At 42.9% G+C, this 23,068-nt stretch overlaps 1 protein-coding gene across 1 annotated transcript in view; it reads left to right on the top strand.

The window, feature by feature from the left end:
- The window catches only part of ATP10A (ATPase phospholipid transporting 10A (putative)), a 158,341-nt gene that overhangs the window by 52,938 nt on the left and 82,335 nt on the right, over window positions 1–23,068 (top strand). Inside the window, exon 2 of the mRNA XM_006266949.4 lies at window positions 7,881–8,085. Within this exon, the coding sequence (XP_006267011.1) occupies window positions 7,881–8,085 (205 nt within the window). The remainder of the gene's footprint in view (window positions 1–7,880; window positions 8,086–23,068) is intronic.

Genomic DNA, 23,068 nt, shown 5'->3' on the forward strand with positions numbered 1-23,068 from the left:
TAGACATAGCTTCTTTTTATGTCAGGTCTCATTAAGAGCTCTGCTTTTATGTTTCATGTTGTTATCAAACTACTAAGTTTCTTGGCTGGAAAATCATTTATTCCGGGCATTACATATTTCAGCACAGTGAACAATAGCGAGATTTCTTTCTGTACAGGGTATAATGTAGATAATACCATGCCAAAAATGTTCAGCAATTGCTTTCCAACTTTCAAACCTGAGTCACTGAAGTTCCCTGGGCTAGATTTTCTCAGAGCAAGTGAAGTCAGTTTGATTTCTAAAGGGAAAATTAGCACTTTCAGAAGCTCTGAAATGTATTAAAAGATGCATCTGTACCTCATTATTTCTACACGCACACACATACACCATATTCTGTTGATAAATATAACATATTTTACATACCTTCCCAATTGCTAATCTGTAATGAATTCTTGAAGGACAGTGGGGGAAAAAGGAAAACCCATTATGCGCTCTCAAGATCATGTAAAGATAAGGAATGTATTTAGAAACTTTTGTCAGGGAGGGATTCTGCTCTTTTAATAGACATTTCTCAAAGGAAGTGTATTCTATGCATCTGTTTCGGTCTGATTAGAGTCAGATTCAAACTCTGTTGCTGAAGTTTAACCTAAGAACAGATGTAATGGTTTATGGTGAAATGAAGACATACTCTGGACATTATGTAACCTGCTTTGGAACTGCTTAATACTCTATGCTGTTCCTTAATCCTGCCACAATGTTATAATCATAACCGAATGGTTTTCAACATGTGTTTGTAGACGGTTATCTTGCCCAGGCTTAAAGTAATGAATATAAGCCTCAGAAATAACCTTGATTGCTTTAACTGTTTTTAACCTGATATTTCTATTATTTCCAAACAGTAAGTGTTGCTGATTATCCCCTAGCTTACCTCATCCATCTGAAATCTTGGCCCAGATCCTATTTTTACTCTGCTCCTGCCTATAAAGTACATGTCTGGCCTCCGGAGTGCTATCCTCTTTTACCCAGGGACATGCTTTGCTCTCCCATTCTCCCTATAGGGAGCCCAGAGCATCCCTAGAGGCTGATTCTGTTCCACCAGTAGACAGAAGGAGAGCATGAAAGAGAGAACATGACTCAGTGGCTACATGATGAAGGCACGCTCCTGGGAGGGACGAGACTCCTAGGTTCTACCTCCTATTCCCAGTGACTCTTTGTGCACTTGACCCAGTTATTAATAATAAATGCAGCTGGACTTCTCTCTCCCTCTGTGTATGTGCTTCATCTGCACAAATAATAAAAACCCAAAACAAAATAATATATAATGTTATTGCATGTTTTTAGTGGAAAATGCAAGTTTATATAGTTTTATTGTTTGTTTCACTGGTTGTTTTCAGTGAAAGCTGTAAACTACTACTATTGATAAATGCAGGAACAGCTTTGGGAAGAAGAGCCAAAAATATTTCCCCTCCTTCTCCTGAGAAAATATTGGACTACTGGGTCAGGCTCCATCCATTCTCCTTCTCTCACCATATCTTTTGCTGCCTAGTGGCTCAGCTTCAATATGATGAATGAAGGATGGCCTAGTGATTAAGGTATTTTCCTAGGCAGTGCAAAATGGAGCTTCAGACTCCTTCGGGTTGAAGAAATACCAGAACTTTGGTCTCCCACTTCACTGGCAAGTACCCTAACCACTAGATATTCAGCAGAAGCTAAGTGGTTTGTCTTCCTTTCTTCATCAAACAGTTCATCAACATTTTTTTTTCCATAAAAGGAATTGGGGAGTTAGGCTTAGTTTATATACTTTGAAGAATGAAATTGCATTGCAACTGAGCTTAGGGTTGAGGTAGATGTCTAGGTTGTGTTTCTGGATCACTTCTGAAAATGCATATGAAGCCAAGCTTTGTCATACAGGGATCTTTCCAGGCCAAATGGAGTTTCATAGATGTCCTTGCAGTTCTGTATCTACTGCATAGGATGGATTAGGATCAGATCTAGCAACTGGGATATTTAAAATCTGTGCAAGTGCCATGTAGACATCTTAAAGATGGAGTAAGATCTGGGCCATGGTCTTTCTACTACTTTGTTAAGAATATTACTTGTACTATAAAAATTGTATGTATATTAAAGAAAATAATTAGAAAGTTGTCACCAGCTTTGCTTCAGTAGCCTGTGATAGGGTACACAAGCCCCATACTGGCCATCCAAGGGTGAACAAGTTGCTCTGGGAGAGAGAACAATCTTCTTGTGGCAAGACCTGGCAGATTCTAGGACTTAATCAGAAACTGCAAATTGCCAGGACATCTCTCAAAGAGAGGTTAGCTTGGTGGAGGACTACCGGTTACCTGTGGCTACTGTGCCCCCTTTTTGAAATCAAGTGTTGGATTTCCTGTTCTCCTTTGGCCCTTCTTTTCTTGTCATCATGAAAGGAAAAAGTGAAGGAGTTGATTGATATTGACTGCTCCAAACTATATATTACTTTCCTTCCCACCCCTTCTTGACCTATCCGTTAAAACAGTCACGTCAGACATGTAAGCCATAGACTGGATTCAGGCCACACAGCCATTCTACCTGGCCTACTAAGCTACCCATTGGTAACCAGAAGTTGCGAGGTATGGCTTGCCTGGGAATCTGGGGCTCTTAGCTCTAGGGGATGTGGCAGCAGGAGTGTGAGGGATAGCTGATACAGCCCCAGTCTCCCTTCACCCGCATCATTTATCCCCCGCACTGTGGCTCCAGCTCTTCGGCCGCTGGCCCCATCACTACCCTGTCTTGTAGTCACTGCATGCTCTGAGCCAGAGCCACAGCACACGATTGCAGAGGCAGCAGCAGCTTCTGCTCTGGCACAGGGCACACAGTGGAACCTGGAGCTGCCACTGTCACTGTGTGCCAGTGCGGGAGCTGTCTCCACTGCCACATTCCCTTGACCAGACCCAGAGCAGACCTGTCACCACCACTGCATGCTCCTGTCTGGATGCAGCCCACAGGGAGTGTCACAGTCTAGATCCAGCCCGGGGCAGAAGGTGAGTTAGACACTTGTACTTCAGAGGTTACTTTTCCACCTCCACGTGCTTAATTTGTTTTTTAAAAATCCGCTAGTGTTGGCAAGGAGAACAAAGCATCTGCATTTCTTTGAAGTGAAGGCAACTCTTACTTCAAAAGCTAGCCAGCAAGTGGTCTGGAACAGAAGGGTAAAATTCACTTGGGTGTTTTGGGCTGGCATGAGGCCTTCCACACCACCTGCACTCTATATTTGGAAACTATCTGGTGTGAATCTGAGTGGCCCTTTAAGGTACCTGCATATCCAGACATATTATTGAACACGTCTTGCTGAGGCTAATATGAAATTGCATATAGGAAGTAGTACATAACATGTAGCATGGGGGCCCACAGTGCTGTATTTATGAGGATCCAGTGATCTTAGGACGGTCCCCAGCAGTGATGCAAAGAGTTGGTGTCTGCTTTTTCAGCTCAGGCACAGAAAGTGATTCCCCAACAGAGCCATGGCTAAGGCATAGGTTTCAAACCAGTACCAACAATATGAAATGTTTGGGCTTTGTGCATTTTCTTGCAGAGAGAATTATGGATATAAAGACTATTTTCATTTAACATTTAATTCCAATTCCAATTAATTAAAACGCTTTAAAAATATGGAGGATTCCTCTAAAAAATTAAATGTTTCTACAATGACTAGTTTTCTTCAACAGAACTGTCACTTTAAATGTCAATTTGTCATGCATCTCAAAGCGACCAAAGGCAGAAAGGAACGCCCAGGAAGACCCTCGTAGTGCTACTTTTAAGAGTTACAGTGCTTTCCGGACCAGATTTTTTGTTGGTATAAAGGTGTTGAATTTGATGGGATTGGACTAATAGATTTTTAGCCTTTGGTCTTAGATTTACATGTAATGCTTTCAGGGAAAGGCATGCCAAGAACTTGTCAACTCATGCTTCAGAGGAAGGAGAGAGATAGAAGTGTTCAGTTACTGCTGTTTGCCTCCCCAGCCAATACTTTCATTATATTCAGAGTATATTTTTTGGTAGAGAATAGACTGGGGAACAAATGAATTTCTTACCCTTTGTCTGCTGGAAGTGAGGGTGCAAAATGGAATGTGAGCCCTCCAAAACACTGTAGACTGTTTAGGTACAAGAGCTAGAAACCAGCTGTTCACTCTTAATGCATCAGCTTAATTATCTAGGTAACCACATTTATTTTATCCAATATCATAGCATTATGGCAATATTGGCATTGTAGTGCTTAGACTCTGAGGTGGAAGAAAAAATAACTTTCTAATCTACTAGAATTTTTGAGCATGGTAACAAAATAATAGATTAAAAAACTAGCAGGATTTATTTAGACTTTCAAAAAGCCTTAAGATTCTTCATCTAAGATACTTTCAAAGACAGAGTGAGAAACAAAATGCTGTTATGGATTAGAAACAGATAAAAACAAAGTAGAAAGAGATGATACATTTGTTAGAAGGTTATATTTGAGGTCACAGTTGTGGTCAGCCAAAGTCCATATTGTTATTGGTATTTAACATATTAAATAATCAAAATTTTTAGACAAAAGACATGTCACTTAGGTTATTTGAGGCTAGTGGAAATATTGAGTTCCTTCAGAGGCAATTAAGAGATTAATGGATGGACAGTACAGTGACGGGAGAAAATATGGTTGACAAATGCAGAGTCATTTTGGATAGAATAACTTTGCTTATACCATATTGAGTTTTAAATTAAATATAACTACCAGGGAAGAAGACCTGGCCATCACTATAGACATCCCTGTTGAAATATTTACTTAATACGCACCAGAAATTTTAGTTGTAGAGGCACAGTATATAATGAATCACTTGAAATAATTTTTAAAATATTATAGTGCCACTGTATAGAAATCCCTCAACTGGAGCATTACATCTAGTTCTGGTCACCATATCTCACACTGCAGTGGAAATGATTAGAGGCATGGAAGATTTCTACGTGAAGACAGATTGTGAAGAGACAAAGAAGTGGTCATATTAAGGACCTACAAAACAATACATGGCATATAGAATTTAAATTGGGCATTTCTGCATGTTCTGCTTCATACAAAAATAAAGGGTGGAATTAAAATGGAAAGAAGAGCACTTTAGAAAAATCAAAGAATGCTATGTTCTTAAAAATTATAAGTAACTTATAGAGCTTGCTGGCACAAGACAACAATAATGAGACTAAATACTAAGTAAATGACATAAATGTCTAGGGCTGAAATTGTCCCCCTGTTGAAGTCAGTAGCAAAACTTTCATTGATTCAGTTGGGCCAGGCTTGCCATTACAGTACTTTTGATCCAATATCAAACTATGTATTGGAGCTAGAAACCCAAATTTTTCAGGATATACAGCAACCATAACATGGTAATTAGGAAAAAATGCCATATGGCAGGTTATTCTGTAATTGCGCAATATGGTGTTTCTTTCACCTTCAACAGAAGTGTCAAGCATTGGCTTCTCTAAGAGGTGGAAACTTGGTTTAGTGGAGTACTGCACCAATATGTTGTCTCAGTTCTGTTCCTAATTAAAGAAGTGCTACTTTGAGCCCTTGACATGTGTGCAAATGTTCTTTCAGTAAGTACATCCTTATACAAGCACTGAGATATCCAGCCTTTCTCGGAGAGCACACTGTTGCGACAGTTGCCAAGTGTGGGGAAGATTAAGGAATGCTACAAGTATGACACTTTGAACAATAGCAGTTAACTGAAAATTGTTAGTCCCTATAGCAGCCATACTGGACTGATCTCTCTCCTTTTTAGTCTGGTAACACTTGCATATTGCCACTCATTTCACATTCATTTGAACATCATCCAGTCCCACAGTTAAAATAAAAAACATCAAGAGTAACAGCCCCATGTGAAAGTGTTCTGAGTTACAACTTGCCTAGCCAGCAGACCTTTCAACTCTGTGATCCAGTGATTTGTACTACATTACTACACACTTGGTTTCAAAGCAATTCATACTCATTAGCAAGAAAAGTTAAATGCTTGTTTCAGACTGAGTGCAGGAACCAGTAATAGGTACAGCCAATATGTAAATTATCTGCCCTTGTTACACTATCATGTTTTACACTTGGAGCTCTTATTAATCTTTAGCAGGCTTTATTAGCACACAAAGTAGAGCCATAATTTTCATTTCTGCTTTTATAAACCGGGTGTAAAGAAATTCTGTCACAAAGAAACCCTGGTTGGATATACCTTTGTCAAGTTACGAGTTTCTGTTATTGTTCAGTATAAGTAAATACCTATTAGCAAACTGAATTACTGTCTAAATTGGCTGATGCCATTGAAGTTGCAGCCACTGTGAATTAGGCATATCATCAACAGTAATTCTGAAGCACAACAGTTACCAGGTCTTCAGTGTTTTGTTTTAGTAAAAAATCTATTCTGGATGTTGCAAATATTGATATAGATATATAGATACATACTTAAGCAACCTCAGTCAGCAAGATTTTTTTCATTCATTTCCGATTCCAGTTCTGTCAATATAAGAGCTATCAAGAAAGAATAACTATATGTCAAATTCAACATCATAACAGTGACAACTCTCTAGGCTATTTTGCCATGCTATTTTGTTGTTAACAGTTATGCTGTGGTGGTTTAGAAAGGTGACAAAAATAGCTGCTTCCCATTTGCAGTAGCTGTTTTGCAATATTAATATCTCAGCTGTTTTAAAATGATTTTCAACTGGAATACCCAAGGGAAGCAATTTACACTAATGACTAAAAGTGAAGTGCTTTAAAAAACATTTTATTTTAACTAGAACTAGTTAAGCAAGCACCTGTTCCTTTTTTCCCTTGTTCTTAACAAAAAAATGAAACCAATTAGCACAACTTTTAAAAATAGGCAGCCTTAGCGACTACATCTAGATTAACAACATCTATGATAATGTTTCATTTGGATAGGTGCTGGAAGTGATAAAGAAATTAAGCTGTAAAATACTAAAGCAGAGAGATTGTTAACTCTGTAACAGATGCTGCTAGAGTTAATGGGATGCCATAGTAGTCCGCTTTAAAGAAACAAGAATGTCCTTTCCCTACACTGCATTTGCGTCTGCATTTCTCAGCAGAGCTACCATGGTGATTTGATCTTAGTGATTTCATATTAGAATTCATTTGTGCTGTATATTTTTAGCTCTTTGGTCTTTCACATGCAGCCTTATAGTGGGCTCATCCTAATAAGGAATAATAAATTAAAGCAGTCAGTGGGGACAAGAAAACCTTCATTCTTTAAAAATAACTCCCACAGATGCTAGCAAATCACTTTTATTATATATTTGTTTTTAACTGTGTGGAATTATTTTGATTATTGTTTTTATGGATAGACTGTGCTGATAAGAGTCTTCCCTAGCATAAAGGGTAGCACACAGCAATGGTGTTTCAGGGGCATTGCAAGGGATGGGCCATGCCTAAGAAAGCTAGTGCATTTTCTACCCAGCTTTCCACCTTGCCCTGGGGTAGGGAGGGTATCCTAATGTTTGCTTCACCCTCATCAGTAGTAGCTAGCAATGTCCCCTGCCCTACACCCTCTTTTGGTCCAACTCAGTTGGCTGATATCCGGGGGAAGTTGTTCATGGTCAGTTAACGGCACCCATTTATCCAAGGTCAAGACGAGCCATTTAGGGCCTTAATGGAGGGGGCATGAGGTTCTCTTTTAAATGCAGCATAATCGCTCAGTATAAGCCATGACCTGACCATTAATTAAAATTAACCACTAACATGACTATCTACATAACTTTCGTGGCAGAACCTGAGAATATTTTAATAATAAATTATTTTTGAAAGACTGGAAAGACACTTAACACCTAAGCAAAATTAATTTGAGACATTCCTACTTGACAACATTTTAATTTGTATCTCATAAATGTCTCTTTAATAGGAATGAAAAGAAATACATAAGCAGATACTGGAAAGAAGTTGAAGTTGGAGATTTTGTTCAGCTTCGTTGTAATGAAATCATACCAGCTGACATATTGCTGCTCTCTTCAAGTGACCCTGATGGTCTATGTCATATAGAAACAGCTAACCTGGATGGGGAGACTAACTTAAAACAAAGACAGGTATTGCGGAGATTCTTAGAGCTGGTAAGTCAACATCTTAAATTTGTATTTTATTTAAAGTATGGGAGCAATTCACCAATCCAGAACCAGGCAATTAGGGCAGATTTTCCTATTGCTACTTATCCATCTCAGTGGTTGCCATAAAACTGCTAGTATTTGCCAAAAATTAATCTCATGATGGTATCTGAGGTTTCACTATCACCTTCTCCAGAATATGAATAGGAGGTGCTTGCTGCACTAGCATGAAAACTTAAAATCGTTTTTTATTGCATGTAATTTGGGTTTGCTAAATGAATTTTTAACTGTCCAGTAGATAAAAATTTTCAGGGTATGGGAGAACAAATGTTTTCCCTGACTCTGGGCTAAATTACTTCCTCTTGGAACTCTGCCTAAAACTCCATGTTGCAGTATTTCTCTAAAGAGTGTAAGACCTTGACATTCCAAGTTTTAAAGGTGAAGTACCCAGGAATTGGGCACATTCTGCAGAAAAAAGAACACTATAAAACCTGCTTCATTCTTTTCTTACTGACACTTCCCTATGTGTAACCAACAAGCAGGCAAACAAGCCCTGGAAGTCAGGGACAGAGGCAGCTTTCACTGCAATTACGTGAAAATGATCTGAACAATTACCTAACATTGCAACCCTTCTTAAGTATTACCGTATTCATTCCCTTCCCTCTTTCTTCCTGTAATTCCTATAGGCTGGTAGGTCAGCGAAGAACCACCTGAAATACTTTTCTAGAAATCTACATGTATATTCTAGCACACCTGCTCATTTTGCCACAAGCAACTTAGGATAGAAATTACATAACTGTAGTGACTCTTCAAGCACCAAGAAAGGCATAGAACAACCAGTGGGATAAAAATTCCTTTGCAAAATTCCTTTGAAAAAACTCTTAACTTCAGGCAAAACCTAGCACCTTCAGTGGCAGAACCTGAGAATATTTTTAGTACTAAAATCTAATAAACTTACTTGAGTAATAATCTTATTTTAGTAATAAGATCTAATAATCGGAGCTGAAATGTGATGCCTAAGTCACGCACAGAGATCACTAATGTTTAAAAAAATGCTTATCTCATCTCTCTCTCTCTCTCTCTCTCTCTTTAAACATCAGTGATCTCTGTATGTGATTTAGCTGTCATGTCAGCTTTGATATATTATAACTAAAATATTATTATTACTAAAATAAGATTAAGCTTTTCTCTAATAATCAAAGCTGACATATGACACCTAAATCACACACGCACACACGCACAAATATAGATATGTGTGTACATAGATATATCTATAGCAGTATCTATATCTATCTTTCTCTCTTTATATATACACGTGCGTGTGTGTGATTTAGATATCATATGTCAGCTTTGATCATTAGAGTATAGCTTAATTACAATTAACCAAATGTTTTGATAGCTATGATCAGTTTGTACCCCAAAACACCTAATTTGGCTACTCAAAAATCATACTCTATTCCTACTGAGGGAAAGAATGGCCCAGTACTTAAAGGCACTTGCTGGAACTCTGAACATGTGTGATCTGGGTCAAAGTGGGAAGAGAGTTAGGCTATATCTCTAATGCTGTCCTGCCAAACCCAGGACTAGTGCACAGAAAAGAAGCCCCATCCACTCACTCCCCTACCACATGCCTCCAAAACTGTTATTTAAGTGACATATACCCCTTAGCTAAAAGAAAGAGCCTGAGAGTTACACACATGTAGAACCCTACTAACCTGACTACATTGTCTAATTGCAAGATTTTGATGTGTATGGAGCAGGAAGGAGTGGGCGAGACTTGTTTCTTGGCAGTGGCTCCATGCTTGGCACAGAGACGATATAGACATGGCCTTAAGTGTTGCAACACTGAGAAGTACACCACTTAATTTTTAGTCACCATGCCATCTAGTGGAATCCACTTCTCTGATTTATACACCCTATATATAGATACCCTTTCTGCACAGAGGCTGAGCCCAGATGAGCGTGGCCTTGTGGTATGTGGCCATACCTCATGTTCAGCTGTTCTCCACGCTGCAAGGGAGCAGTGCATGGGGTTTGACCCATGGATATCCAGGGGTCAGAAAAATCTGGGGGGGGGAAATGTAAAATGGTATATGTGGGGGTGTATGCTGCCCAAAACTGGAACCTGGCCAGCTGGAGCCACACTGCAGCTGCCAGCTGGTCTCTGCATGGCAGGATTGCTGCTGTTGCAGCCCCAGAAGGCCCCCAGGACCCCAGGTAAGGCTTCTGGGGCCAGCCCGGTGCTGGCCCCAGCCTCCCCTATCTCACCCGGAATAGCCTGCCATGCTAGAGGGCATGCGGCAAAGGCATTCCCCAGGGACAACTAGCAGTGGCACAAGATGCCCCACTGCTAGTTGTCCGGGGGGAACCAAACACCCATACACGGGTGGACACGGCCAGAGAGTCAAGCCCATTAATGAGTCATGCAAGCCAGCAAGCTAAGTAGGAAACTACCTAAGCTAGCCAGTAGGAAGTAGCAAGGAGAGAGGCCTTGACTGTAGGTATGATATGAATATAGTTGTATCAGATGAGTTCCATAACCATTGCCACTATAGAGTCACGCTCTCACTCTCTGCCCCAGTAAATATTTAAATATAAATACAAATGGAGCAGTTTCAGCCACAGACATTATGAGAGACTCACCCAGAATGCACGCTAGCCTAGTAACTGGTTGAATGCATTGTAGCGTGCTGGGGAGGGTGGCAGGGGTCACACCAGGGATCAGGTACCTATTCCAAATCAGTCAGAGAATGGATTTGAATCAATATGTCTGAAATTCTGTTGGACAGATTTAACCACTAGGCCAGGGGAGTCAAACTCACCTTGTGCCCCAGGCTGGATCCAGGTTGCAGGGCCTGGATCTAGATTGGGGCACAAGGAATCTACTGCAGCAGCAGCAGATCCAGACTGGCACTCAAGGAAACTGTTGCAGCTGTGGCAGCAGCAGCAACATCAGCAAGAGCTCCAACTCCAGACTGAAGCATGTGGCTTCTACTACAAGCCTCTGGCCAGTGCCAGAGCTGCTGCCACCATGTGCTCTTTTCTGTGGTGGCAGCACCAGCTTTGACTCTATTATGGGGCATGCAGCTGGGGCTGGTGGCCAGCAGCCAGGGTGGTAGGGCTGTGGTGAAGTGGCCAGAGGGTGACTGGGGCCATATCAGCCCTGACTAGCCCTTCTACCACCAGTTGCCATTCTGGCTGGGCTGGCAGCCTGGCAGGCCAGATAGAGTAGCTGCATGGGCTAGATCCATTCTTTCACTAGAGCTAGAGACTTGGTTGAGGCCTGTTGGGATCTGCTGATTCCTCAGCGGGGGTCCAGCTGTTCCTGATTTCCTTGTTGGCTACAGGCAGTGAAGCTCTAAAATATAAACCGATTATCCCCAGGTTGGCTGCTTAGAGCTTCATTGGTCTTCAGAATTATTTTAAGCCCAATCTCCTACTCCTTCCTGTATTTACTTAGTCCTCGGATCCTTCCTGGTTTCTGGATCCTGGATCTTGACCTCAGCTGCTGGTTCCTAGCTCCTGACTCTTGGGCCCCTGACTTCTGGCCTCACTCCTGCCTCATGGCTAGTTCTGACTCTTTACTTGGTACGTGTCACTGCCTTTCAGCTTCACTCTCCTCTCCAGGTTTATGACCTGGCCCTCACCCACACCTTAGTACTTAACATCAAGAAGTTCAATGCCATCAAGACTTAGTGGCAGAAATTTTGACACGAAAAGAACATAATCGTGTCCAGAATGAGGTAGCAACTAAGCAGGAGTGTTGAGGAACTCAGTTGTGCTTAAACATTGCCCTGAGGCACCTGAGTCCCTTTTTGGACTTAGCCCATTGCCCTTTTGTGTCTCAATTCTCTGCCTGTAATATAATGAGGATAATAATTGTTCTCTGCTATTTGGTGAACGGAGGATAATTTCATTTAAGTTGGTGAGGTGTTCAGGTATTACAGCACTGGTAGCTGTAGAAGTTTCCAGGATAGAGCAAACTTCCATTCATTTCAATGAAAGCTGAAATAGGCTTTAAGAAAGTCTTTTTAAAGAAAGCTCCAAAGGAAGCTGCAGTACTCTCAGAATAACTCAGAAACCCTTTAATGCTTGAATCCTCTTTCTGTGTCATTTGAGCTGTCAACAGAGTGAACACCTGCTAGTTCTGAGAAGTCCAGGACAGCTGCAGTACCACAAAGGCCCTACATTGTTGCACCTGGTTGAGTTCCTCTACCGAATACCAGCCACCCTCATGAAATTACCCCTATCAGTGGGCACATCTACATGAGATGCTTAATGCACAGTAGCCTAATAACACTGCACAGTAGTGTGCTGGGCAAGAACCCTACTAGTACACTACTGCGCAGTAGCATTAGGCCACTGTGCAGTAGGTGTCACTAAAAACCCATGCACTGGCGCTGCTGGGCATTTAGTTAGTACTTCATTAAGCAAGTACCAAATGAAATGCTCAGTAACTACTGTGGATTAATGAACATGTAGACGTGTCCAGTATGTTGTCAGTGCATGTGGCAGCATTCAAACTGTCTCCTGAATGTGAGAAGAGTCTTCAACATCTTTGACCTTATTTCCCTGCTGAATTGAGCAGGGGTATGACAGAAGGTGGTTCTTAAGATGAAGGGCAAGCATATTGTACCAAATATCAACTATCTTTTTAACATGGGAGCCTGTCCCCGCAACTCCTTCTGAGTACTAACCCAACATGTTCATTCATTGGAAATGAATGCTTTTAAATTATCAGCTTAAGCAGCAAAATGACTTAATATGCTTGTGGTCCTGTGGCGCTGCTTGCATTTTGCAGCACTTTTTTTAAAGTGAGAAAATAAATTAATAGATTTTATAGTCTTACTCCCTCCTGTTTATAGCATGTACATGCTAGGTCATGTGGCTTATCACAGACCAAGGGGAAAAGATTTTGCAGTAATCACTCATTAAAATACCAGCAGCACATCACAGGACTGAACTAGCTTTTCAGTGGCAGTACCTCGAACATCTGGAAAAATTTAACAGCCAGCCTCAGCACTTTCATGTTTCTCATAAGAATGAAATAACTTGTTATATAAAACATGGAGCATGAAGGAGGAAAGGATCAAGATTTTCATTTTACTGGCAGAGGAAGGGCCAGATTCTCTGGTATCCCTTTTGTGTACTGAATGTAGGGAATAAAGAAAGAACCTGGGCCCAGAAATGTTGCTTTAAGTCATTTGGGACCCACTAATTCTTCCTCCAGCCAGAGTCCCTGCCTTGTCCTGATCCATAAAATTTGTTGAGCCCTGGGTGTGCTCGAAGTTGCATGCCGGAAAGAACTGCACCATCAGCATGCCCTGGCTGGAATACAGCGTGTTTCAACCTTACTTCGTCCAATCCCTGACACAACTTCTGCCCCATTTGTCAGGGAGGAGCCAATACAAAGGTGTTAGAAGGAGGTTAAGTTTTTCAGAGCTCCTCTGCAGCAGAGAAAGGTATTCCACTTGGGCAACCTATATCCTCTTTGTAGCCTCAGTACACCCCACGAATGTTACTAAGGGCCCAGAGCTCCAAAGAATGTAAAATTCTTTGCCCAAAATTGAGATGGTTCCTGACTCCTCGTGCTGTGCTCATAAAACACCGTTCTTTTATGCATGAGCAGATCTCTGTCTGGAAAAAGTCCTTCACAGCACTGCTTTGAACACCAGTGGCCCATCTAGTTCTCAAGCCCAGTGCTTTGCAGGGTCTAAACATACATGCAAGAGGCTTGTCAAGGCCCTTGGATTGCTTCTATAGAATTGATAGATTTAGATTGGTTCCCTCAATTAAGACCCGGGTTTGGTTTGGTTTGGTTTTGAGGGGTGGGGGGAGAATATGCTTCTGCTTCCTCTTCTGCCTTGATTTATCTGAATAATTCTGTTAGGGATGCTACTGATTGTCACTTAGCATTGGTTTTATGTTAATGGATGTGAAATGTCTGGCATCAATTGTCTATGATTATGTATCCTGTTGGTGTGAAACCAATTATTGATGCTTTACGCTGTTTTAACTTTGTAGACTGCATTATCAGTTCTCTGGCTTTTGAAGAATCTAGTTTTGAATACATTCTGTCAACAGGTAGCCTAGAAAATAAAAGATTACTTAAGCAAATAGGTGAAAAATTAATTTGTGTAATTGCAGTTTAAAGAGCTGGTGCTCCTCAAATCATTTGATACTTGAGAAACTACTGCATGGTAATTAAGTTTATTAGTCTTTTTTCCTCTTATTTTGTCACAAGTTTATGAAAGAGGCAATTTTAAAAAAAAATCACTATTCACAGTTAACAAGTAGTATTTATTTCACTATCTCTGAATATCTGTGATAGTATGTAAGCAAATCTTAGGAAACTGATTAGAAGGCATTTCAGAAAAATATTTCAGACTGCATTAAGATTTTATCTTGCCAGGATAGTAAGTAACTTCTTTGAAAAAAAATTTTTTTTTGAAAGGAAGTGTAGGGAGAGACTTTCAAAAGGCATTTGTGCCTTTGAAATTTTCTCCTGTGGAAGGTGGATACTGTAGTCTCAGTATCTAGATACTGTTGCAGTAGGTGTTAGAAATGCTTAAAATAATCAGAAATCACCTTTTTATATGGTTTGTTTTGAGATCAAAATGAATATAAAGGATCCCTTTCATGCTGAAGCACAGATCAAATCAATGTGTGTATTGAGACACATTGGAAAGTTAAACTAAGAGAGAGTTCTTCACGAAATTCAGTTTTGTGTGATCTAATGGTTCTAGCAGTGACCAAACACGAATCCTTGGAAAAACTGAGTATTTCTTGGTATTTTACCAATTTGCTTCTAAATTCTAACCCACCCTAGCTACACTCTAGTCACAACAGTCATTCGTAGTGTACTGTACCTAATAGGAGACACATTGTGAAGTAGGAATCAATGTGTTTTCTGTATTACTGTGCAAGCTGTTTTGCCACCACACCCTCTGTAATTGCTTATGGAATGTTTTACATGTGCTTGAAATATTTTGTCAGCCACACTTCAGAGGGTGACTGAGCGCAGATACAGACTTCATTACAGAGGATCAAGCCTTCCTTTCAAGTTACATAAGGAGGGCTTAGGGCATTTTGAAAGACTCGTGAAAACACATATATTCTTGATGCCCTGTAGTATTAAAACAATGTTAATATTTTTACTTTAAAATATCCCTTTTTACAGAATATACAAGAACTTCTTTGGAATCTGTGAACCAAATGATGGTTTATAAAGTACTGGCCATGTTCTGGGGTGTTTGTTCTGGTTCAGAAGGACCCCTGGAAGAAACTGAAGGGTGAGACAGTTATGCATTGTGTCCCTCTTTGAAAAAGTACCTTACACACCTGACCAATGGGGATTAGACTTTAACCTTTACCTTTTTCCATGAGACTAGGGATTTTCCCAAACACACAGTTTTGATTAGACCAGTTTAAATAAACTGGTTTGATTCAATCAATGCAAATCACTGTGCAGACGAGCATTTATTTTTGTTTAAGAATGACTTGCTTCAGTGTAGCTTATATATATTTTTATAAGGGCTTATTTACACACAGGCTGAAGCATCATAACTGCATCAGTTTGAATTTACATCTTTTTCAGTGCAAATTTGTGGTGCAGACAGACATAACACTTGAACTGGTCCAAGAATGTCACTGATTGGGAACCATTTGTAATTGTCCCTGGACAGAGGTCTCTGCATTTATGCTGCAAAGGGTACTAGGTAGAACCCTCACCTTTTAGAGATTTCATTGCTGCCATAAAAATCACCAGAGAGTGGTAGAGTACCCAGACCTGGGGTCAGTGCCTGGAGTTAGGGTGACCATATGTCCCAACTTGGTTGGGACAGTTTCAGATTGTATAGGCTGTCTTAGCATCCCAGCCACTTGAAAAAATTAAGCAGAAGTCCCAGATTGGTGGGAACCTGGGAGCCCCTGGATCGGGTGTGTGTGCACGCGTGTGTGTGTGTGCATGCTGCACTCTCCTGCCTGGTCCCACTCCTGGGAGTTGTGGCGTGGAGTGTGTTTGTTTGTGCGTGTGTGTGTGTGTGTGTGTGTGTGGCAGCAGGCAGGGCCAGAGCAGCTGTTGGGACATGCTGGAGAGCATGATGCCTTCATCACCAGACCTGGGGCTGGGGTGCAGGTCAGGCTGGAGACACTGTGCAGGCTCTGTCTGCCCCATGCTAATTCATAGTTCTAGCCCAGTCCCAGCTCCTGCAGCTGTTTCCTGGCTGTATGCCACCAGGCTGGGCCAGCCATATCACAGGCCCCACATGGAGAGTCCAGCCTGGCCCAGCTGCTCCCTGCCCTAACCGGGGAGGCGTGTGCAAGGTCAAGGCTGGCTGCATCCACCTAGCCAGCGGTGCATGGCTAGGATGTATCTGTTTGTGCCAGGACAGAGCAAAGCCATGACTTGGGCAGAGTCCACACAGCACCCCCAGCCTGGCTGGCACCTTGCCCCTAGCATAAAAGGCACCTTGCTCCTGACAGCTGCTCCAACCCTGTGTGCTACCATATGCACATGTGTATGTATGGGTGTCCCAGAGTTCCCTAAAATATTGTAATTATGGTCAGTCTACCTAGAGCAGTGTTTCTCAGCCAGAGTGCCATAGCACGGTTGGGTGCCTTGAGATCCTTTCAAGGCTGGTGTGGGGTTCCACACAATTTATCACTGTTAGGTTTTTAAACATGATTCACAAGATAAATCCAAAGATTTCAAATAGAAATTTATAGTTGTGGTCTTTCTGAGTCCTTTGCAATAGAAAATCTGTACTATTATTTTTCTGGAGAGTGAAAACTAAGAGCTAGCATTTTTCAAAGGGTGCCTCAAGCCTATCCAGGAGTGTCTTGAGCTTAAAAAGGTTGAGAAGCACTTCCCTATACAGGGAGGAAGACCCAGATTGCCTGGATGCCAAGAAAGAGAAAGACATCATTGCCAGCAGTTGAAATTTTCTGCTCCCCCTTCCCCAAACTGATTAGGTTTAATAAAGAACATTGGTAGACTTTACTAAAATCTACACAGTTGACTGGGGGTGCACAAGTGGGTGGAATAGGGTGCAGGCTATCACAGGAAATGGAGCCCTGAAAGCTATTTTATCAATTTCATCTTCCAGCTGCTGGGTCCCAAGCTCAGTTGAGGCATGGAGATGACAGTGGGGGGGTTTCCAGGTACTAGAGAAGCTATATGACTTCCTGCTTGTAGTACTCAGGGAGCTGGTTGTTCTGGGGGCTTCTCAGGAGCTCCATTTTTTGTTTGTGCTAGACTTGCCCTGGAAAGCATTTTTTCCATTTCATTTTGCCGCAGGTATCTTGTGCTGTGACCCAGGCTCATTAGGGACAGGGGGTGTGACTTGGGAGGCTGCCAACTCTGGGGATATCTGAATGACCCCTGCTTGTGGTGCCCAGGGAGCTACATGCTCTGAGCCCTCAAGATCTCGGCTTTTTTGCTTGCACTGGAAATAATTTGCTCAAGTTCATTTCCCTGCATAGACCCTGTGCTGCAAGGTTCCAGGTTCATTGCGTTGGGGGGCTGCCAGGTGCTGGGGGGTGGTGTGACTCCCCTGATTAGGATTCCTGGTGGGGGCCTGCTGAGGGAAAGGGGGGGCAGGCGTAGCCCCTTTGTGTGATGTCCAAGGAGCTGGGGGCTTTGTTGTCCAGTGTCTGTAGCAAGAGTGGTACAGTTTGGGATACCTGGAGGACTGACTAGAAACTCTTGTGTTCACACATAACATTGAGCTAGTTCACAAAGGACCAGCTCAAAATAGTACTTCATTTTCCTGTTGTGCTTTTAAACTGTTCCAGGAAGTTTCAACCATTCTTAAGTGGCATACACATCTAGACTCTTGTGGCACCTATATCTGAGCACTGAGGCTGCTCCAACACACTGGAATTCCAGTGCATTAGAGCAAACTCAGTGAATCGAGTCTGCTGGAGTGTGGCAGTTGCCACACTCTAGCAGCTTCCTGTGTCTTGTGTATCAGTGTCCTCGTGCTTAAAAATGGCAGCAGGGGCGCTTGAACTAAATTGTGTCAAACTTAATTCAAGTGCCCCCGCCACTGTTTTTAAGTGCAGAGACGCCGATACAAGGGGCACAGTGATGCTTTAATTAGAGCGGATCTCGGAGTCACTCTAATTAAAGCGCTGCCCCTGCCCCCCTCCCCACACACACTCCAGGAGCACATGTAAAAGTGCCATTGGCATTTAAAGTGTATTCAGAACAGTCTAAGCGTTATGTATGTTCACATCCTGTATGTAGACATTGATTATATCTATACTATGTCTGGGGAAGTAATTCCAGGGTAGCTCCCCATGGTTGTTCTCAAGACATTTGTCTTCAGCAACAAAGCCTGTCCCCAGAGCATCTTCACCACCTCATATTCAAGCATGGCACAAGAAAGGGTGAGTAGGCATGTCCCTTCCTGGACATGTCTCAGGGGCAGTGCAGACATGCTCCTGGGGGACAAACTACCTTTTTCAGTTTAAGGTTATTTAAAAAATAAACCAGAAATCCTAGTTGACTTCAACATGACAAAAAACCCTTGATTTAAACTGATATAAGGCTGTCTGTGTAGCCTTCTGTTTCAAATTGACTAAACCGAGTTTAAGCAGTGTAGCTGTGCTTATGGACTTCATGGGTGCATCCAGACGAGCGCACACGTGCCTATTGCAGCATCACAAAGCTTTTTGAGATGGTTCAAGAGGCACGTGCGGGAACAAAAAAAAAAACCCATTCCCCACGCATCAAAAAACTACCCTGGGCAAAAAAAAGCAAGGCAGGGCACAGTCCAAGACCGTGCCTTGAGGCAACCAGAAGACAACCAGAGCGTCTCTATGGCTGGCCCTTGCCCCAGTGCTGAAGCATGCTGCCTGTGCAGGGTAAGCAGTGTGCCAGCCACAGGGAGCTGGACCCGGGCTCCATGCCAGTAAGTAAGGGGTAGGGGGGCTGCAGGAGTTGGCGGGGGATGGGGCCGGGTGGGGCAGCAATCCAGGGGGCTGGGGGAGCAAGTGGGGGTGGGGCACGTGGGCCCTGCAGCGGGGGGTGCTAGTCCCTGTAAGGGCCATATGACCCCTATTGGGGGGCAATCACCCCTGTGGGGAGCTGTGGCCCCTGGGGGGGGCAGTCCATGAACTGTGTGGCAGGCACCCTGCAAGGGCGGGGGACCCACCCCTCCTGAGCAGCCCCACCCCCCACACAGTCCTCCCCCACAGTCCCCCCACAGTATACCCACACAGCCCCCAACATCCCTCCACAGCCACCCACATCTCTCTACCCTCCTCCTGCAAACCCTACATCCCCCCTTCATACACCCTGCATGCCCAGCTGCCAGACAGGATGAGACCTGCTGGCAGGAGCTGTGGCTGCAGGGGCAACTGTCCCCACATCCTGGTTAGTAAAGGGGTCAGGGGGAGTTCTAACTGCTCTATGGTAAGAAAACCAAAGCAAGCAGCAAAACATATAGATATTTAGAAATCATTTTATTATGATGATAGAGACACTGGTAGGCTTCCAAATTGCTTTAACACTGTAGATATATCAATAAAACATTGCCCAACTCATCACTCTCTCTCTCTTCTTTCTGTTTCTCTCTGTCTCTTGCTCTCTCTATATATAGTGGTCTTTTGTTTTAATTGTGGAGGAACATGGATTTCAGAGTATTTTACAGAGTAACTTTGGGATTTTATCAGAGATTTTTATCAGTGATTTTTCATTTTTCAAATTCCTGCTAGGGAGGCAAGTGGCAGGACCCAGGCAGAGGAACCTGCTCAGAGCTGGCACCTTGGACCCAGCAGTAGGTAGCTGACCTCCTGGCCAGTTAGGGCAAGGAGGACATGCTTTGACAGTTCAGAGCAGGCCACCACACTGGGAACATCTTTCTGGCAATAGCTGCCCAGATGGCCGGGCAGGGGCACACATGGCAGTAGTGCTACACAAAGGCCAACTTTGCAGCCACAGCTCACTGGCAGCTGGCCCAGAGGGGCAGATGTTTCTACTGGCTGTGCAGTCCCCATCCAGGTCTGGCAGCCATGCAGACTTGGGGCCACATGCTGTCGCAAGTGGCAGCAGGTCACAGCCAGGCAGCAGCCCCCACTGCCAGACTGCTGCAGTGGGTAGAGGGTGCAGGGTACTCTCGGGGCTGCCTCAGCAATCCAGCTTAGCTCCCTCTGGCTGCAGATCCAGGAGGAGCCCGGCAGGGTTATTTTGCCCCAAGTGGTACAACTTGCACCACACCAAAGTGCATGTCCAGGCATGTTTGCTGAGGCAAAAGCCCCAGCTCAAATTTGCGCTGCTTCTATTTGAGCTGCTGCAAGCTCACGTGCTTGCATGTGGGAACATGCTCAATTAGTACAGCTTGTGATACTAGCTGTCTCTCTGGCAAGCTGTGAAACAAAAGGTAGGGCTGTGTCTTCCCCACAAGCCACATGCTTTGTGCATCCATAAAAGGCCAGCCCCGATATTCTGTATACATGTACCACGCTGAAAATAATCATAATAACACTAAATGATAGTCAGATATAGATTCAGTAATCAGCATTACAGATCTTGTTTAGAGCTGTAAGTACCTTTGATGGTTAGGGACAGGGTGCACAAAAAGTAAAACTATTTCTAGAATCTTTATGGTGTATTTGCCCTGTAAATTACTTGTTTTTGCAAAGAGTTCATGGAGCTAAGAAAAGTCCCTTCAAAATTCCAGATATGTGAATGTTAAAATAGCAGATTAACGCTCCATCCTACACTCAGTACCAGAATTAGTCTTGCCCTCAGGGAAGAGAGAGATTTTTTTTAAATAAATAAAAAATATAAACAAAAGAAAATACAATTCATAATATGTAGTTTCAGTACTGCCACTAAATTATGCTAAAAACTGTATTTTAGAAGAAGATTTTTTTTTCTGCTGAAGCTGTAATGAACCATGTATTTTCAGATCTCCCAGGCTTGACCTGTCACACTTATTATATGGACCTTTTTGTTATGCACTGTAAAATAGTAATATATCAAGCCTATTAAAAAACATAGTTCAAAGGCATGCATTTATTTTAACTATTTCAGTAGGAGAAAAGCCATCCAGAGCAATAGCCAGGTATTTTTTTTTCAAAATGTTGAGACATACCAAAGATACTACTATATCATTTCCTCTTAGATCATACTGTGTTTAGAGACAGCCTCTGTGGAAACAGTGGACATCTTTGATTTTAAAAGTATAATAGCTAACAGAACAAAGTATATCGGCTACAAAGAGAATATTTTATTGAATATAGCATTTAAGGTAGATCCATGTCAAGTGGTTTGATAAACAATGATACTGGCCAGAGTGGATTGATTTAAATCAAGTTGACTTAAGCCTCTGATTTAAAATACGATTTAAATCAGCAAGCCAAAAGCCTGATTTAAATAATTGATTTTTATCAAATTCCCAATTGTATTTTTTTAAAAAAAGAGTTGATTCATTGGTTGATATAACAGTTAAAATGTTGATTTACAGCTAAATACAGTTTTTACAGTAGATTTGGTTCATGTGTTTTCTAGGTATACAAACTAGATATATAGCGTAGCATATTTGGATTGCTAAAAATCCTACATTTTAGTATGCTATATAATGGTGAAATTTATATTTTTTATTCACTACATGATTAAGTTTTTACTTACAGGTGTATCAAGCTGCATTAAGATGGCAACTTGAATATAATTAAATGCACAATTCCAGCACTTATCAGTGGAACAGGAATTTCTTGAAAATATTCCCAAATAGGGTCTTTTGTGCAACTTGCAGCCGTGGTCGTTTTTTGCTCCAGTTACCAAGTGTTGAAATGAAGACTAATATGTGCTTCGCAGAATGCTGTTCCTTTTCCTACACTGTTTTGAGCCCAGCATTGGTCCTTTCTAGGTGCGTTTACACAAGATGTTTTACTGCACAGTAGAGCTAATTATTGTGCAGTAAGTGTCTACGTCTAATAGCTCTAATCACGAGTAAATTTGCTACCTGCAAATTCAAGTAGCACATTTACTCAAGATTACTTACTGCATAGTAGCGCACATGTAGATGCTTACCCAGAAGCAAATGTGTTCCCAGTCAGCCAGGCTGCAAGGGGTGGGAGATTGCTCCCTGTCCCCACAAGCTGCCTGCTGCCAGGGTAGGCTCCACCATCGGAGCCCAGGTGGGGACAATGTCCCCTGCCCTGGCAACAGGGGGTTCCCAGCCCCTGCTTCACAATTGTGGGGCCGGCACTGGGAGATCCTTATCTCCCAGGTCAAGCCCCATGGTCATGAGACCCAAGCTCCTTCTCTCCTAGAGCCAGCTCCACGGTCACAGAGCTGGTGCTGGGAGATTCTTCTTTCCCACAGCCAGCCCAGCAACCAGCCAAGAAGGATCTCCCAGCCTCAATCCCAAGATGGCAGGGCTCAGGCTGGGAGGTAAGGATCTCCTAGCCCTGGCCTCCTGACCCCAGGACTTAGGCTGGGAGAAAAGGATCTCCCAGCCTAGGTTCCACAGCCACGGGGTTTGGGCTGTCAGGGAAGAATCTCTCAGCACCTGCCCCATGACTGCAGAGCTGGTACTGGGAGATAAGGATCTCCTACCCGAAGCCCCATGATCATGGAGCGGGGTCTGGGAGCTCCCTGCTGCTGGGGCAGGGGGACATTGTCATCACCCTGGCTCCAGTGGCACAGTCTTCCTTGGCAGCAAGCAGCTCCCAGGGCAGGAAGCAATGTCCCAGCCACCGCCAGAAGATAGCTGTCTCTTGGCCCCTGGGCGAGCACTCAGGGAGAGCCTAGAGCTGCCCCTGGCTGCTGCAGGGGCCCATTGCAGGGCCACAGGGAGTGGGAGCAGTCTGCTGCTAGGAGCAACAAATCTGTTCCTGTGCCCCTGCATGTGTAGAGACGTGCCTGGGAGAGTTTACTCTCGAGTAGTTTACTCGAGAATAAACTGCTGCCAGATTATTTGCAGGTGTAGACACACCTTCTGTTACACACCCAGCTCCTTACTCTGCTCCCTCTCCTTCC

Source organism: Alligator mississippiensis, chromosome 1 (genome assembly GCF_030867095.1).
Source record: "Alligator mississippiensis isolate rAllMis1 chromosome 1, rAllMis1, whole genome shotgun sequence".
In the NCBI taxonomy this organism is placed as follows: domain Eukaryota; kingdom Metazoa; phylum Chordata; order Crocodylia; family Alligatoridae; genus Alligator; species Alligator mississippiensis.